The 11,221-nt window shown below is 35.4% G+C and overlaps 1 protein-coding gene across 1 annotated transcript in view; it reads right to left on the minus strand.

Moving 5' to 3' along the window:
• PTPRD (protein tyrosine phosphatase, receptor type, D) overlaps nt 1–10,923 on the minus strand; it is a 284,005-nt gene extending 273,082 nt beyond the window's left edge. Inside the window, exon 1 of the mRNA XM_009885407.1 lies at nt 10,839–10,923. Within this exon, the coding sequence (XP_009883709.1) occupies nt 10,839–10,923 (85 nt within the window). The remainder of the gene's footprint in view (nt 1–10,838) is intronic.
• Between the last annotated feature and the right edge of the window lie 298 nt (nt 10,924–11,221).

Genomic DNA, 11,221 nt, shown 5'->3' on the forward strand with positions numbered 1-11,221 from the left:
TGTCTGAAGATGAAGGATTATAAAAAAAAAAGGCAAAAGATGACTAGGATTTTCCACTAATGTACTTTGCCTGTGAACTGTAAAGCATCAGAAGGCATCCTGTAAAATAACTCTAATCCTTGTGTTTCCTGTCCCACCACAACATATACACACATTGCCACACAGCTGGCATACATGTGAGCTCTGCCATCTGTAAAAGTAATGTTGTAATTTTCCAAAATTATAAAATGCATTTGCTTAAATGCATGCCATTGATTTTCATTTCACTTCCTAGGTTTCAACTGTATCAACAGTGTGATACAAGAATCTCCAAATCAGCTTTTCTGGAAAAGGTACAGTGGTGAATAAATAGTGGTGAAAAACGCTTGATGAAAATATACGTCTTTCTGAATGCAAGACCAGAGAGTATGCCTTATTGGGTCATACTAAGTCTGTGTAGCCTGCCAGTATGTCTCCAGCAGCATCAAGAGAAGGTGTTACCTGGGCACAGTAGCCTGAGCACTTCTTGACGTCCATTCACCTCATACTCCTAAGGACGTTAAAGCTGACACGGCTGCTCGCTTTTTTAGCACTGATTTACAGACGTGCTATACTAGAATCTTTGAAGTTCTTCTTTGAAACTACAGATACTGTCTGCCTCCACAAAAACATGCAGCAAATTCCATCTTTTATCTCCTTTTAATCAATCTTCTACAAACTTCCTCAAACACCACAGTCCTATTACTATGGGGTCCAGCCTCCGGACCATTTGAGCTGCCATTGCCTGCATCTTACCCAATTCAGTTGTCTCTTCTTGAGATACATGTATCAGACTGTTTTCTTGCATGCACTAAGGTTTATACCCTATCCAATAATCTCCTCATTTCCTTTAGTTCAGGTAGAATTATTCATAGATTTAAAACTAGTTCTGTCTTTGACATTAAACAAAAAAAAAAAAAAAAAAAAAAAGACAAATGGATTCTCCTTGTCACTTTTGTACTGAGTCTAGCATTTTATTTAGTGTTTACAAAATGCATCAAATCTTAACCTGAGAATAGTCAGATATATAGTAGCAAACTGCCATTTAAACAGTCCGTTCCAAAAGTTACAATGTTATCGTCCAGAACTCGCTACTATATTATTGTTAAATTCTCCTCGAACTTGCTAAGCATAATTCTCTATTGCAATCTCTATCTTCTCTACAATAAAATACATATACAACAGCTGAAATAAGCCTTCAGTAATCTTTTTTATAAACAAACTTCACTTATTACCAAAGATGATAAAGCGTTTTCCCAGTTCTAAATCTACATTTTTCTCTTTCCTGCACTTTCTCTAGTTTGTGAACACACTTTTCAGAATGAGAAACCAGGACTAGATTTGCACTGCATTATAAGCCTCACTAGACCCATGTACCCAGGGTTAATTTGCCTTTCTTGTCCCATTCATTCCACCTTTGCTTTTTGATCAAAAGATAACGTTAGACCCTACAGCCTCATCTTAACACAAGGAACTTTTTCACAAAAAAACCCTTTCAGCTTATTTTCAAAATCATTACATTTAAATATACTACTCTCTATTCTGGACCATATTTTTCATTTTTTAGGTCTTGCATTTCTTGCTGCTGTAACATGTGCTGTTTCACTAGAACAGGAGACCAAATGACTACTTCTCTCTCCATTCCAGACATGACCTGCCAATGTTCTCAACAGCTATTTTATACATTTTTCTAAAGCGTATGTGAAATTCTTGGATGAAACAAATGAGCCAGGTGGAACTCCCCTGGAAATGCCCATATATAATTAACCCTCACTGCCAAAATAAATTTAGTGTCACTTTCCCTTGTTGTTTCTTCCTCCTTCTTCACATTTGCATGTGCCAAAAAAAAAAAAAAAAAAGAAAACATTAGCAGTAGTGGAGCCTCCCTTCCATCCATATGCTGCTGCTGAAGTGGAAAGCACAGAGACCTTGAAACATACACAGTAATTTAAAAATTAGCTTCTTAAGCACAAACAAGAACAAAAACTCTATCCAGTTAAGCTTCATAGGCACATTTAGTTGAAGAATTTACATCCCAATAGAAAAAAAATTTAAACGTCTATTGAACTCTCTTTCTGAACAATAGTTTTGTATTATTTGCTATTACTTTGCATAGCAAGACTATGTCCAAAGTACTGTTTACAGTCATGCTCCAGAATTTCTTGTGAACTGAAACGATCATTTGCCACATATTTGCATTCACCTTGTATGAGTATTTTCAAGTTTGAATTGTCCTTTATCAATATATTCTCTTCAGTTATACATGAACTCTTTTTCTCATCAACTGATATTACAATTCTGCACCGATTTTTCTCATAACATGTACATTACAGTCTTGTATAATTCAGTGAAAGCCACAGTAGCAATTTATATACTACTTTATGTTTAAACCTCTTTTATTCAAAGTGAAGACGTAACTTTATTCTTCATATTGCTATCTTTACAAGAAGGAAGCAATCAAATTAATCTAGCTTGCATCAGCAAAAATTCATGAAAAATTGTGCATATTCCCAAAACTTTGAAAGGATTAAACTACAAATTATTTGCCTAACTATTTTGAATAAATATAGCTTCAAGCAGACACTATTTCAGACAAAAAGATTCTATAAATCAGTAATTTTGGTGGGAAGTGCTGTTCTGAAAGATAAGTTGGAAACAAAAGTGAATGGTGATCTTCCTGTATATTTTCAGATATTTATAATTTGCTAAAGCTGTTGTCAGAAATTCACTGCTGAAACAGATGCTGCTACTCAAGATTTTATCTCCATTTCAGCCACTGAGGGTTAAACCTCAGATAAGGAGTGAAAACACTGTAAACCACCAGAGCAGCTGTTGTGCTATGTGAATATAACCTAAAAAAATCTGAAATTTCTATACTGCTGTTTCTCCTTTATTTTCCACTAAGAATTGCTCCTACATTAAGGCTATGATACGTACTTTTAGTAGACTTTTAAACTATGTAGACATGTTCTTAAGCAATCTAGCCAACACAGACACTTTGGAATTCCCTGCCAGTTCTGAAAAGGGATTATTAACGACCCACATTCTTTTATCTGCCAGTGGTCATTACTGATGCTGCAGGGAATTGAACAGTGAGATAGTTACCCATACTGAAGTTTCTCCAGAAACACTTTCTGTTAACAGTTGATAGTAATCTAAATAAAGTGGTTTTGTCCAACACAGTTGCTCCACTACAATAAACCTCCCTTCTCTAGATTTCTTGGTGTCTGGAAAGACTGGAGACCCTGGATTTTCTGACTCTGGTTTTATATACGCTCCAGAAAATCCAAAAAGATGTAGGGCTTTCATACCTGGGGAGACTTCACTGTCTCTACAGTCAGCCACAGACAATGTTGCCAGGGCTTAAAGGCTTCCCAGAACTCCAGAGTTTGTGACTCAGCTCTCTTCAGTGCTCTCCTTGTGTGAGGTAGAGGTCTGCAACTACCTAAATTAACAGCAGCTCTGAAACAGACATGGAAACCATCTTCAAAGTTGCAGGGATAAACTAACAAATATGTTCAGGAGAAGCATTCTACAGTTGTTCTTCACTTCATTCTGTAGTTCAAAGTCCTGGTAAACTATATTTAATTCTGCATCTATACTTTACAAAATGCACACAAATCTTTTGTTCTTATTAAATTTTGAATTTTTTTTTGTTATGTACAGATTTAGAGATAACCCAAACACTTTAAAAATTATGTGAATTTGAAAACTATATTCTTCAAGAAGCTCCCAATTTTGCTGTTAATATTTGATAATTTAAAGCAAGTTAAACAGATATGGTGGTAATTTTGGCTACACTTGGAATTATTCACATTTGCTTTAATGTAAGAAACTATATTACCTGTAGTTTCTGTAACTAAGTCAGTATGTTTGGAATGATCACATAATGTTATCACTTTCCCTGACTCTCCATCTCAACTATCACATATATTCCAAACCCTTCACTTTGCTGCAGAACAAAAAGAATATAGCTAGAATGGTTTGGTATAACTAGCTGTACCACTTCTCTCTACGACTAAAACCTTTGAGAACTGATGGGTGATTTATGTAACATATTTTAATATCATATATAATAACTGCGATATAAAATTACTCACAATACTATATACTGATTTTCATAAAATCAGGGAAAATGTCCTAGGGCTGAACTACAGAGACCACATAAAAATACCTGAAAAAAGAATATAAAACAAAATTGAAAGCTATTTTTTTCAGAAAAGGTAGTCCATATTTGAACTCTCTTGCATACAATACCATTATTAAAAGAAAAAGCAATGTAAAAAAAGGGCTATATGCTACACAAAATGGATGCTATCAGCACTAAGATATAAAGATAGATGATACTGAAAAACTTCCCAGTGAAGAAGAGGAAAAATGTATCTTTGGATTTTACAATTATTGCTACAGACCATAATTGAAAGCAATAATTGAAATAATCTCTTAAAAGATGTCAGAGTTTAAATCTAAATCTAATATGACAGAAATTTAGTCCTAGTTACCAAAGGCACACATACAAAAAAAGTAAATCATTTCCATGTTGGGCTTGCCTGCATACAGAGTTTATGACACTACTTTGGAATAGGGATTTTTTTAGTGTAAACCACTTGATGATCTTAAAGGTCTTTTCCAACCAAAATGATTCTATCTATGTCCTGTTGCAAGACATACAGTAAGATAATTACCTTCTGTAAGAGAATTACTTTGGAAGATCTATTTAGGTTGGTTTAGTGTTGCAGACAAGTGCTTAGAAACAAAAATTTCAATAGGGACTGCATCGACAGCTCATCAAAGAATATAAACAAATTTTAAAGGAAAAGAATGGTGTTAGCAGGGAAAAAAAAAAAAAGGTGGTCTTTAAAAAAACAGAATTAAGGAACCAAATTGAACAAGAAAAAAAAAAAAGGTAAAATAGCCATCTTATGTTCGATTTCACCTATACTGCACTAACATCTTTAGATCCTATGTAAACAAGAATTTGTCTCAATCACACCAACATTTGTTGTAAGTAATCATTGTCCTGTCAGCACTAAGTTTTAGCCCTTCCTGATCCTAGTCTAGAGAAGACTGTGAAGACTTTTCTATATGACAGCATGATTCTAACTGACACTTATGCATCAGGAGCCAGACAGCGAATTAAGCATTAAACACATTTCAAACAATTGGGAATGGAAGCAATACACAATAAATATATTGTTTATGGTTAGCATTTCTGTTTGCTTTTTTGCAGTCAGCTGCAAACACTTCTACTGAATGAAGAAAGAATTATGGCTTCTCTTCTAACACAGTATCTCAAAAGAAGCAGCAAAACAAAAATGTCAGAGCAGAAGCTCTGTAACCAAGAATGAAGGAAAAGTATCAAACAGACAAAATGACTGGAATGCAGCAGAAAATCTGGAAGTGGTAGCGACCGGTCCTTTCTCAGGGTGGAGAAGGAACAGGATGTGTGCTGTGAGAATCAATTTAATTACTAAAAAGCAGAATATCTGCAGAAAATTATTGGATCCTACTAATACAAATTCAACTATTGAATTTCAAAAACTAGGATACTAGGAAAAACTAGGAGTAATGATTTTAAAAGCATTTTATATTTTATGTATTTCTTTGAGCTTAGTGATTACTTTGACACCTCATCGTCACAGTGGTCAGAAAGAGATCATAATATACCATATTCAATAGTTTGAAAAGAGTCTCTGAAACATATATGCTTCTTGTTATCAAACAGATGAAACTGTAGAGAGCTTCTAGGTAGTTACTATTCTGTCAGTTCATTTACATAAAAAAACAGTGCTTTTATTATGACAAACAATGTGAGATCACCAATTTCTCAGCAGATGTAGAGAAGTATTGCTTTAACACAGTTGCCATCTACACCATTGAGAACAAGACAGCCAATGATAAACAGTGTGAATTAGCAGACTGCCCTTCTACAGACAAGAAGGCTAAACATTTTCTTTCCTCAGCAAATTCTGAGGAACACTATTCACCCCCTCACAGTGTGAACAGAAGCTACAATTACCATAAACAGAAGCAACAAAGAAAAAAATCATATTCCTCAAGATTTTTCACTTCTTATACTTACAAGTAACATTTCATTTTCCTAACAGTAATAGGTAAAAGAGCAAAGGTAATGTTGCCACCTTTCAATTTTGCTTACTTTGCTCAGTCAAGCATAAGCTTAGTGTCTGGACTAACAGTAAGAACCAAATCTTGATTGCACACATAAGGGGCACAGTGCACTCATCCAGTCCACCAGGGAAAGGTTTTTTGGCATTTCCATCCTGTAACCTTTTAAGAGGTTACCACAGGAACGTTGATCAGTTTATGCCAATACATTTCAGAGTTTGGGGTCTTTCACAATGATGAAGAGAAACAAAGATATCTCATTCCCTCCCTCAGCTGTGAGAGTAGTATGTATACGGAAGCACTAAGAACTACCATTGGAAACCTCTTCAAAATCATGAAGCAGGCTTGCTACCTAGATCCCACTCATAGTGATTTCACAGTGAGATTGCAAGAGTATGAGTTCCTTATCCATTTGCAATTATTCTGGAAAGAATACAATGCAGTGGCAATGTCAGGATAGATCTTCTCTTCTGTAGTACCTTGGTGCCAGCAACAGAAAAAACACGGGGAAAAAAAAAAAAAAAAAAGGAAGGCACAGCCTTTCCATCATGACAGAGAGGAAAAAAAAGGCAAAAATTTTGTCCCCTTTTCTGCCTCCTTTCCCCACTAACAGGAAATAATGTAGTCCTGCCAACTGTTTCTGAAGAAGTTCAAGAAGAGTCTGGACAGCAGTAGGGTCTGGGACTCTTTTACAAAAAGGTATAGAAACAGGAGCAGTATCTGTAACAGTGGAGGGCAGACCAACCCTCGCACAGCAGGAACTTTCCTTCAAGTCCTCAGGAAATCCAGGAGAAGAGCTAATCATGCAAGAAGAAGAAACACCTTTCTGTATGTCTGCACACAGAAGGCTCGCTGATCCTGTGCTCTCTCTCACCCAGCCCATAAAATAACTATGTCTGCGGAAATTCAGCATGTCTTCCAAACAAATAAAGTACGGTGTGTAAGAGTAGAATGTTACTGTGACTCTCAAAGAGCTCCTCTTTTAGATTGCTCAAACAGAAAAAAATTCATTTACAGCTCACAGCATTAATGTAATATTATGTGGAGCCACATAAACACATACATGGCACACAATTTAATTCATAGCATATAATGTATACAATTTGTATATGTATATATAAATATTTATGCAAATTAAAAGCCCGTGCATTATAATTACTTTACAATCATCATCTCTTGCATTAATCTTGTAAGGTAAGAGAGGAATACACTATATGGTTTTCAGCACTATATGTAAAGGGAACAAAAATAAAAAAAAAAACTGACTAGAATACGCGATACATTGCATTGACATCTAGCTATCACAAGCATTTTTGTTTTGTGTTGTGTACCACAACCTTGTACTTCAAGTTTAAACCAAGGCAGTGCAAGTGAACAGAATCTTGCATTAGATTTTTCTCTCTCCTTTCAAATCCATTTCTTTCTACAATTCCTTGGAAAGTAAAGGAATGCAGGAAAGGATGTATGAAGCTGAGAAATAAGTTTCAACTGTAAAGTTCACCTTGTAAAAAAAAGGATTATGTTAATCTATACAAACTGTGGGCATTCGTTCAATTTTTCAGTCACACCTTTTATTAGCAGAAAATAAAAGTAACATCAAAAGAGAAGCCTCTTCTCATAAAACAAGAGCTAGATAGATTAGATAAAAGCTGGACTATTTAAAGTGACCATTTCGTGTTCACCTGGTACATGTAAGAGTTCGCTCACTTCCTGCATTTCACAGTACCACTAGCCACATGGCAAAAACTCTTAACAAAAAGAACAGGAAAGAACAACAGAAACAGATGTTTGAAAATTCTGTAGAAGTCAACAGTTTTCTTAAATGATTGGCTGAGAAACTGCACTTCTGTTCTTGGACAGTTCTGTTGTCCAGCTCAATTCTCTCCTCAAGAAAATAGAGAAACCCTAAAACCAGAGATACCTCGTCTACCACTTCTTAGTATAGTTGTCTGCATATTCTTTATTCTGGAATGTCTTAACAGAGACTCTGACCTAAAATCTTTGCTAGTACATAGCACAAATGAGTTTGTCTTGATGCATTTCTATTTCTTTTAAAGAAAAAAATTGTTATTAAATTATTATTCCATTATACTTTAGTTCCAAAATTCTAGCAGTATTTCTCTTTTTCTTAGTTAAATATTTCTAATCTTTTTTTTTTTTTTTAATTTTCCTGATTTTTTATAGGTATTTTTAAATTGTCATTTTCTTTCTCCTATTAGCTAATAACAAGAAGATGCAATGGATACTAAGTAATCACCATAGATAACATTGCAACATTATAAATACCTCCAAGAAGATAACCTAATGTATCTTTGTTTGGCTACCCTCTATTCTTGTAATTCTGCCTAGTCATACCTACTAATTACATAGACATACATATAAAATCATAAAGGATTAGTTTACGTGAGTTCCTCCAGCACAAAACTCAGTTGATCTGCACATTTGTAAACAATGATCAGTGGTGTTTAGTGTGGGGTGTTTCCAACGTACATTAACATCACTCCTGACATATTATCAATTAACATAACCACATGAAACTATTAATGACCACATAAAACTACACTATGGTATAAACCAGTGTTTTGCTTGCTCTTCAGTCAAGATAGTATACTAGTCCTGTAAAGAATACGATTATTAAGAATCTGTCTTTGAAAACACTACTTATCTACTCTCAAGTAATATTAAAATGTATTAATAAATATTTTTTACTCTTTCTCAGTTTTTTTTAAGGCTGCATCTTGCTCTCCAGGCTGGTTTCACTGAGAGTAACTGCCACGAAAAGATAATATCTGTTTATCTTACAACCTTTAATGTGCATGTGACACTCCATAGATCCTACCAACATGACAAAGTCCTCCTAGCCATAGCCAGCAGAGGCCAATAGCTGACTTCCATTTTGTTTCATGTTATTTAAAATAAAAAAGAATCGTAAGTGGAATACAGCAGTTTTGGAAAATTGAATCTGAAAACTCCCTTAAAAACTGTACTGGGACACCAACAAATTTTTAAGTAACTCCATGCTAATCTTCAAAAAAACTATCCTCCTTCCCCACAGAGAAGAATGACGAAAGTGGGAACCTTCTGTTTAACGTAACATGATTACAGAAACTTTCTCTTATGAGTAAGGACTAACAAAGGAGTTTCTGGGGTTTGACTGTCTTTTTGCAAATTGATAACCAATTGGGGTTACCAAAACAAAAAAAAATCTTTCACTACTTGCCCACAGGACATTGGACATTTCATTATCTGAAGCAGAAAAGGTACACCAGATTCTAAAAATCTGTGTTTGTTAAGCACAGAATTTACTTTTAAAATAGGTGGCATACTACAACTGCAGAAACATCCAACGTACGGGCCCACTTCCCAATTAATTATTTGCTGGCTAAAGTGCTAAAATGTCCTTGGCGTCACCTTAGACACAATCATCCCAGCTGGTCATTATCTACCTGGAAGGAGGCCAAAGAATCTCAGCTGTCAGTACTCGACAAACATGTATGTTTTCTTTTTTGATTTTTTTCTTTTTTGTTTTTCATTTCTTAACTTCCATAGAGTTACAGTGAAAAGAAGGAAGCCTTATTACACATGGAAGTGGAAATATGTTGTATCTCTTCTATTGTTGCAGTTTAGTATGCCTGGCATGCAGGTGATAAGTGGAGTCATAAAGAACTCTTTAATATGCATTTACTAAGAACTGATTTATCCAACTTCACTGAGTCTGTTTTTATTTTTGTGTGTTCCTACTTAATTCAACTGCCCCTTTATTTTACACAGATGTGTGAAAGAACACAGAAATCTCCAAAAGTCAGAGCTGGAACAAAGTTATTGACTGGTGATGTATCTGAACAGAGTCAGTAAGCTTCAGTAGGAAAATATCTCCCAGTAAAGTGAATGTTAACAGGCGGCTCGTAGCAAACGTAGCAGTCAGCTCGTAGTAAACCTGCAGGTCAACAGGTGGAAAGCAAATGGCTTTTCTCATTTGCACATTACTTCTGCAAGAAGCCACAGGACAGCTGGGAGTAAGGAACACATGTAAACAAGGCAGACCTAATGATTTCCTAATTAAAAAGAAGATATTATCTTCCCATTAATAGGTAAACTAATTGACCGAAATCCAACAGTTTCCCCTCAGTACAAGTAAACATAGGTGCCTTTCCTCACTGAATTGTCACACACTTAGGCCAGCCACTAAGTTGTCAGTTCTGCTTGATTTGTTTGGATACTGTACTCTGCGACAGCTGTCGGAAATAATACATTATAACAGCTGTTGTGGCAGTTACAAAGGGCCTGGAATTTTAATTGGACTGGATATTAATTGCGGGGTGGTGTGATTTATTTTTTTTTAAACCAAAGTTAAGAAAGAAATATTCAAAGAATGATAGATGTCTTTAAGGGATTTGACCAATGTCTGGTAAGCAAGGTTGGTCTTTGTTTTGACCAGGTAATTTTGTGGCAATGGCCTCCACCATCTGAGCAGGAACCATTAGTTGCTTAAGAAAAGGAGCACTAAGAAGAAAAATAATAAGAAAGGTGCATAAATAATCCTTTTCAAATACCAGCTGTGTTCTAGAGAGAACCCCATGGTGTTTTAAGAATTACTCAACAGGAGACTCATTCCAAGACCCGTAGTAACCACCAGCTGAAACAAAACTGTTCATCATGTCCAAGACCTAAGCACAAATGAACAATAAGCTTACTTTCAGCATCAGCATAGAGTAGCAAGCACAGGAGTACCACCATTGGTGTGACAACGTGCATCATCCGACAGCTTGGCACCAGCATGCTTTGGCAGCCTTATTCTCACTGGCTTAGAAGCCACTGCGAGTCTGTCCGGTCTGAAATTTCAGATGAAGTATTTTCAGAGCCTGTAGAAAAGGTAAGAAAAAGAGAAATATGCAGTTAGCAAGAATAGGGCACAGATTTTCTGGTTGTGTTTTTTTTTTTTTTTTTTCCCTAAGCATTCACAATTTAAGGCAAAACAATTTTAAAAGACAAAAAGGTAAGGGAGAAAGAAAAGGAAACGTGATTCATTTCAGGCTACTGGCATATACTAGAAGATTCAAGGTACAGTATAGGTTAG

The sequence above is a fragment of the Charadrius vociferus genome, unplaced genomic scaffold, assembly GCF_000708025.1.
Source record: "Charadrius vociferus isolate BGI_N301 unplaced genomic scaffold, ASM70802v2 scaffold635, whole genome shotgun sequence".
Lineage (NCBI taxonomy): Eukaryota > Metazoa > Chordata > Aves > Charadriiformes > Charadriidae > Charadrius > Charadrius vociferus.